The sequence below is a fragment of the Myotis myotis genome, unplaced genomic scaffold, assembly GCF_014108235.1.
Source record: "Myotis myotis isolate mMyoMyo1 unplaced genomic scaffold, mMyoMyo1.p scaffold_m19_p_17, whole genome shotgun sequence".
NCBI classification, from domain to species: domain Eukaryota; kingdom Metazoa; phylum Chordata; class Mammalia; order Chiroptera; family Vespertilionidae; genus Myotis; species Myotis myotis.
The window spans coordinates 7,315,442-7,322,634 of record NW_023416321.1 but is presented as its reverse complement, the minus strand read 5'-3'; the positions used below and the strand labels follow the sequence as shown (position 1 = coordinate 7,322,634).

The following is a 7,193-nucleotide window of genomic DNA, read 5'->3' as shown; positions in this document are numbered from 1 at the left end:
AGAGAGGGCTCCACTTTAACACGTAAGACAAATACGACCTTGAAAGCGGAGTCATAGAATCTGGGGAGAAGAAGACCCTCTGCAATCATCTCGTCCAGCGCCATCAAGTCTCCGAGTCCCCGCCTCAGCATCCCCACCAGGTGGCTGCAAAGGCCCTGCTTTCGTATCTCCTGTGATGGGGAACTCCCTGCCTCCTGCCTTTGGCCAAGTGCAATGCTGCTTTCTGGAGATGTGCTGTTCTCAGCCTAAATATGGAGCCTCCAGCCCAGGTGTCTAATGCCTGCAAGTTTCAAGCCCAGCAGCTGCCAGAAGGACTTGCCAGGGGAGCCTGTTCAGGAGCATGGGTGGGTCAGTTTGATGGATAGACCGATAGTCTGACAGGCTCAGCCATCACCAGGGTTAAATATGTCCAGAGTTTTGTCATGTGCAGGGCAAATGCTCTAGCTCAGCGGCCTGAGGGATCCCTCCCCCATGGGACTGGCCAGGAGAGCAGGGCCAACCCCTTCTGCAGAGCCTGGCCAGGCAGCGGCTCACTCCCCAAATAAAGCCCCTAGCCCGGTGGTTCTTGAACGTGAGAGCGCATAGAACCATCTGGAAGTCTTGGTAAACCAGACTTCTGCTTTAGAAAGTCTTGGGTGGGGCTCAAGCATGTGGATTTTCCACAAGTTTCCAGTAGTGCTGGTGCTACTGGTTGGAGGACCACACTTCACCACCACCCTAAACCTTCTCATGTTGGATTGTTTTCCCCTTCAAAGCTCCCAGAGGATGGGCTTTGGTCTAGTTCAGTGGTCGGCAAACTGCGGCTCATGAGCCACATGCGGCTCTTTGGCCCCTTGAGTGTGGCTCTTTCTAAGCCTTAGGAGTACCCTAATTAAGCTAATAACAATGTACCTACCTATATAGTTTAAGTTTAAAAAATTTGGCTCTCAAAAGAAATTTCAATCGTTGTACTGTTGATATTTGGCTATGATGACTAATGAGTTTGCCGACCACTGGTCTAGTTCAAAGGGACTACAGGTCAAGCCTTGACTCAGCCACCAGCTGAGACTAATGACAGCTGCTCCCTGCTTGCGGGTTTCTGTGGGACCCTGGTCACAGGTCTGTAACGCCCAGCACGGGGCCTTGCAGGTCAGGAGCATGAGATCACGAAGCTGACTTTATGCAGAGACCCGGCAGGACCTCTGGATGGAGCTTTTCCTCTGCGCAAGAGCCGTGATGCTGCAGCCAGATAAAGGGGTGCAGTGTTTTAGTGTCTGTGTCTTAAAAGCTCTGTGAATCTGGGTCTAAATAGGCTGGTCAGGTCCACAGCCAGGCATCTCTCGTCCGTGCGGTTTTGCTGCAGTCCCAGTTCAACCCCAGTCATCCACGGCTTTGGCATCTCCCAGAGCCACAAGCCCTGCTTCTGCGGGAACGGCTGGTTCAAGGAGCTCCCAGCATCGCTCTCGGCATGGGATGGAGAAACTGAGACCAGCAGGCTCTGGCCTCCTTGTGCTGCAGAAGGTGAAGTTTATTAGTAAAATAAAAACAAGGTTACCTGCCACATCTCAGAGAAACCAGGAGGCAATGGAAGAGAGAAAAGGAAGCACAAGTCCAGGGCCCGGAGCTGAGCGGTAGGACTGGAATCCCACCAAGGAGAAGCGCCACCCGCCTGGCTCCAGTCTCCGGGGTTGGCTGAGGCAGTAAGGCTCGATGGAGCCGAAGGATCGTGTTCTGTTTTCTGGCACCTCGGGCTGAGGAATATGTCAGCGCTGAGGCGACGAGCAGGGCCCACGGGAGGCCTGAAGAGGCCTGGAAGGGCAGGGAGGGCAGGGGGTACAGGCTGCAGGGGCTGGACAGGGGGTGCTGGAGGCCGGGGTTGTGCATGGGTTGCAGGGAAGCCTGCAAAGAGAAAAACGCTGTTTGTAACATTGGCATCAGAAGTTCATGAAAGACAAAAGGATACCGGCACTCTAGAATCGGAGGAGCAAACAGGGTTTTAGACCTTGGGTAACAAGTTTGTCTTCAAAGATTGCATCTGCAGTGCCACCTCTAGGGCATTGCCAATAGGAGGTCTCTGCTTTTACATGTGACATTGACACAGACATCAGAGAACCTACTTGCAGTCCTCGCTCTCCAGAAGGTTCTGGTACGTGGCGATCTCGCCTTCCAGCCGGGCCTTGACGTCCAGCAGCACCTGGTACTCCTGGTTCTGCCGCTCCAGGTCAGCCCGGATCTCTGCCAGCTGCCCCTCCACGGTGCTGATCAGACCCTGCATCTGGGCCAGCTCGGTGCCGAAGCGGGCCTCGGCCTCGCACAAGGAGTTTTGCAGACAGTCCTTCTGTGATGCCAAAGAAAATGAGAAGCAGGTTAAAAAGCATGGATTCCTGCCCGCAGGCTCTGCAGCCAGATGATGACACCCCCAGGAGGTTGCCAGAGGACAGTCCAGCCCCTGTTAGCAGTCTCCAGCTGGAGACTAGATTGTCCAATGTGCTATGGCTCTTCATCGTAGACCTTGGGAGGGCTTTGCAGAACCTCCCTCATCTGGGTTAATGTGCATTCCCTCAGCATTCACTTCATGAGAATGTTCAGTGCTAAGGGGATGAGGTCAAGGTTCAGGCTGTGCCCGGGTCTCTATTTAAGGGAGGCATATACTGAACCCGGAACTGTTCCTGGGAGTGGGAGCCAAGCCCAGTCTGCCATGCACACACAGGAGCTCACCAGGTGGTGCTGAGCCTGAAGCTCCACCTCCAGGGCATTCACTGTGCGTCTCAGCTCCAGGATCTCCGACTGGCAGCACTGCAGCTCCTCGGAGCAGGACGTGGCCTGCAGGCTGATGCCTTCAGACTGAAGCACAGTGGGATCAACGACACAGGTCAGCTCACTGGCCCACATGGAAGCCGGGCTCCCCCAGCCCACCTGCCCCCTGCTCTGCAGCACCGCCTCACCTGAGCTTGGAACCACTGCTCCACATCCTGGCGGTTGGTCTCCACCATGGTCTCGTACTGGCGCCGCATCTCCTCCAGCACCCTGCTCAGGTCCACGGTGGGCTCCATGTCCAGCTCAATCAGGAGCCTGTCTCCCAGCTGGCACGTCAGAGTGTGGACTTCCTGTGGGCACAGAAGGAGGGTGTCCTATTCACTGAGCTCCTACTACTTCCACCCAAAGCCTCAATGATCTCCCACTGCCCGTCCTCCCAATGATTTTCCTTCACCCGCTGCGGATGGAGAACATGCTCCCACTGAATACCAGAGCTCCTCTTCATAGCTTCTGAGGCTTAACCATAGGCAGGGCCTGCAGAGCTTCCATCCCGAGCCAGAGGAAGAGCCTCGTTTCTTCCTTCCACTGAGCCTGCATTCACCCCCCAGACGTCTACACAGATCACACAAAGGACCCCACCTGTTCATGGTTCTTCTTGAGGCAGAGCAGCTCCTCCTTCAGGGATTCTACCTGGGCCTCCAGGTCGCACTTGGCAAGTGTGAGGTCATCCAGTGCCCTGCGCAGGCCGCAAATGTCGGCCTCCAGCAGCTGGTAGAGTGAGTGCTCCATCTGGTACCTTTACCAAGTCAGGGATAGGAGTTGGGGTTCAAGGGTAGAAGGGACCCAGGACCCAACGTACACCCATAACATCACTGGCTTCGCTCTGCAATCTCATTGTGAGTTGGCATTTGCTGTGTAGTGTGCTCACAGTCAGAAAGCAGTAGGGTGCTCCCCACTCATTCAACACTAAGCACCTAAGATGAACCCGCAAAGTGGCCGATACTGAGGATACCAGGATGGACAGATGGCTGACGGCCAGAGGGGAGGCAGCAGAGTAATGAGGTAATTACGATGCAGTGTGATCACCGCAGAACCCCCTCTTCCATTTCCCCTGCTGAGACGGACCCTGGGATCTCTCTCAGATTAAAAGCCAACAGCGAGCATGGAATGAAGGAAATGACTTTCTTTAGCTCTAGAGGAGTGAGGCTTCCATGTGCCCTGAAGAAAGACAACAAAACATAAGGCCCCTTCCTGCTGTGACCCTGTGACCTCCACCTGCCTCCATGGCATCATGAATTACTAGAGCTCACACATTAGTCAGGCTGCAGTGTGGAATCATATCCTCACTGAGGCAGCAAAGTTCATAGGAAATGGCCTCAGGGTAGGAAATCAGGGGCCAAGTTCCAGTTCTACCTCTCAGTAGCCACTTGACTTCTGGCAAGTCACATCAGCACTCTGAACCTCCGCGTCCTCATGAAGGAGAGACCATCACTGCCCTGCATACTTCACAAGGTTCTTACAATGGAATCAAGTGGCCGGTCGTTCTAAACTGTCATGTTGTCAACTCTAAAGGCTAAACAATTATGGGGGGTGGGGTGTTCTTCCAAGATCTTGGGCTTAACTGTCCTTTATTTTCTCTTGCTGGAACTGTTGGTTTGGTCCTGGTCAATTACATCTCTGATGCCAACTGCATCACAGGAGAGAAGAAGCCAGAAGAGGCCTCTGGCCCTGTCCCCTTCCCATCTGACCCCAACTCACTTGGTCCTGAAGTCATCTGCAGCCAGCTTGGCATTATCGACTTGGATGACCAGCCTGTTGTTCTCAGATTTAATGCACAGGATCTGAGGAAAGAAAGTAGGCTCAGTGATTCACTGTTCTCAGACCATCTGTGGCCTCAGGTCAAAAGAAGTCCTGTTGGCTGGGTTCAAACTGCAACATCCCCTTGGACAAACACAAACTCCCAAACATGTAAAAGATGCTTGTGCAAACTGAACATATAAAAAAGATCATTTTATTTTGCCAGATGTGTTGCCTAGCCAGATATGAACAAAAAGATCTGGAGTCTAGACCCGAGAAGAATGGCTGGTGATGAAAGTTTTAAGGTGGGATCCATTCCTAATAAGAGGTCCTTTGCGCTGGTTGGTCAACTTCCCCAAAGGTCTTCTCTGAATCTAGCCAGATTTCTGTGGGGGGCCATTCTGGCATTCCTTGTCTTCCTGTCTTTCGAACTAAGATGTAGGCTCTTAAGCAGCACTGGCATGATCATCAGAGGGGACAGCTGATGTGCAGAAGAGGCCAGTGCTACTGAATGGATATACTCTGGCTCCTGCAGGACATTGGAGCATCCTCCTCTGCCCCTTTTACGGCACCAGAAGTTAGTTGCACTGTTTTTGCAACTACAGTTTAGGAATTTAAGTACTGAACCTAAGTAAGCATAAACTCAGAATCCTGGTAAGTCAAATCCTACGTCTCATCCTTTACACGTCCCCATTCATCTCACCTTGAGAGTTTCTCTTCCCACATCTAAAAAACATTTCAGCTATTGCTGCTTCCACTGCCAGTCCAGGCCCTGGACATTTAGTGCAAGAGTCAGTAATCTTTGTCTGTAAAGGGCCAGAGTGTAAATATTTTAGGCTTTGCAGACCATGGGTCTCAGTCATGACTACTCAACTCTGCCACTATAGCACAAAGACAGCCAAAGACCATACATCAGTGAAATAGCACAGCTGTACCAATAAAACTTTATTTACAAAATCAGGCAGCAGGCCAGATTTGGCCCATGGGCCACAGTTTGCCAACCCATGACCTGGAGAACCCCAAACCTCACCTTCTGCTGGAGCTCCTCGAGGGTCTGGAAGTAGCACTGGTAGTTGGGGCACGTGGTGGTCTCATGGCATTTGCTCCACTCTCGGATCTTGGTCTCCAGCTCCGCGTTCTCCTGCTCCAGCTGCCGCACCTTCTGCAGGTAGTTGGCCAGGCGGTCGTTCAGGAACTGCATGGTCTCCTTCTCATGGCCGTTCAGGGTGCCTTCACCGTAGGCCCCACAGCTTCCGATGTTGGCAGGAATGTTGCGGGTTCCTGGCAAGGGGCAAGCATTGTGGCAGCTGTTGGGCAGACAGAGATTGGGTCGGCCCAGCGGGGTGGTCCCCACTCGAACTCGGTTGACATGTGCCAGGCTGGCCAGGAGGCCCTGGCAGGCAGCCTTGGCCTCTGAAACCTGGCCCCTGCGGGGAGAACTGCAGTGGTCAGAAGTCATGGTGCTCAAAGGCTGGCCTCCGGCTTTGTCCACGGTTGCATTTGCTGGAGCCTAAAACCTTTCTTCTCTAGATCTTATATAAGCCTGTAGTGGGAGTTGAAGCAAGAAAACTGGCATTTTGCTCATTAATATGTATATCGAATGTTATACGATCACTTGGTTAGTCAGTGATTTTGTCTCCTATAAAGAGTTAATGAGTTCATAAAAAAGGCCTACCCCACACAGGATGCTGCTCCCATGCAGATTCCTCGCACACAGGGGAAGAGTTCTTCATTGAGCCACCCACACTCTGGGGCTGTGAATTCTTTCCCCACTGTCAGCTTGTATCTGTGAGATAATCAAGACCCTGGGACTCCTAACATGTCCTCAAAAGCTCTGTCCCCCCTGTGGTCTTTTCCTACCTTAGAATGTTGTCATCATGGCAAAGTCTAAGATGCTAGTCCATCAGGCACACTGAGGAAAGAGAAAAATCACAATTTTTCCCCCAGCAGGTATGTATGGAATGCTGGGGAGAGGGAGGGGGCACTGCTTGGCCTCCTTGGAGGGAGCGGGTTTGATTTTAATAAGAGAGAGAAGAAAGTTAATGCCCTTGGTATTATAAAGGCAGTAGGAGGAGTGTTAAACATTTTTAAATAAAAGAGCTGTGAAGATTTTAAAGAAGAGAGCATCTGGTGAGACCAGAAAAAGACTTCACAGAATAGGGAGCATCTAAAATGTGTTTGAATGATGGTTTCCATGAGGGATTGGGGAAGAGAGTATCTCTCATAGAAAACAGAATGAACAGAATCAAACATGTTTGGGAAGTGGGAAAGAATCTAATTGTGTTGGCACTTACATGCCCCTCCTGGAAAGTTGTGTTTAGTCCAGATTATGGGAGCCTTGAATGCCAGGACCATCCCATGTATAGTCTTCAGGTAAAGGCAAATCATAGATAAGATCTGCCCCTGGTAGCTGACTTTCCTCAACTCTGAGGAAAAATAGCCAAAATCCTTGTGAAGGAAAGTAACAGAAAAGAGAAGGAAGTTTCCTCCTGTAGGCCAGAACAATGAAAGAAAAACCTAAATTCTAAATTGATTTTGGTGTTTGAAAACTAAATAACACACTTTAATAACCCAAGGGACATAGATGAAATCAAATGAGAAATGAAAGTATTTTGAACTGAATTAAAATGAAAATACAACATATCAAACTGATTTTGGCA

At 51.2% G+C, this 7,193-nt stretch overlaps 1 protein-coding gene across 1 annotated transcript; it reads right to left on the bottom strand.

Moving 5' to 3' along the window:
* Positions 1-1,682: 1,682 nt before the first annotated feature.
* On the bottom strand, positions 1,683-6,009 carry LOC118671740 (keratin, type I cuticular Ha7-like). The gene is made up of 7 exons (XM_036340476.1): positions 5,564-6,009; positions 4,495-4,577; positions 3,376-3,532; positions 2,925-3,086; positions 2,698-2,823; positions 2,097-2,317; positions 1,683-1,878 (listed from the first exon to the last, which is right to left on the bottom strand). The coding sequence occupies exons 1-7, from the start codon at positions 5,990-5,992 to the stop codon at positions 1,743-1,745; spliced, it is 1,314 nt and encodes a 437-aa protein (XP_036196369.1). The 5' UTR covers positions 5,993-6,009; the 3' UTR covers positions 1,683-1,742.
* Positions 6,010-7,193: the final 1,184 nt, after the last annotated feature.

Bases quoted from the DNA above. Each gene is read 5' to 3' on its own strand.
- LOC118671740 (XM_036340476.1), bottom strand. From the start codon at position 5,992: ATGACTTCTGACCACTGCAGTTCTCCCCGCAGGGGCCAGGTTTCAGAG. The intron at 2,824-2,924 runs GTGAGGCGGTGC...ACTGTGCTTCAG, and splicing joins AGCAGTGGTTCCAAGCTCAG to TCTGAAGGCATCAGCCTGCA. The intron at 1,879-2,096 runs GTAGGTTCTCTG...TTCTCTTTGCAG, and splicing joins CTGGAGAGCGAGGACTGCAA to GCTTCCCTGCAACCCATGCA.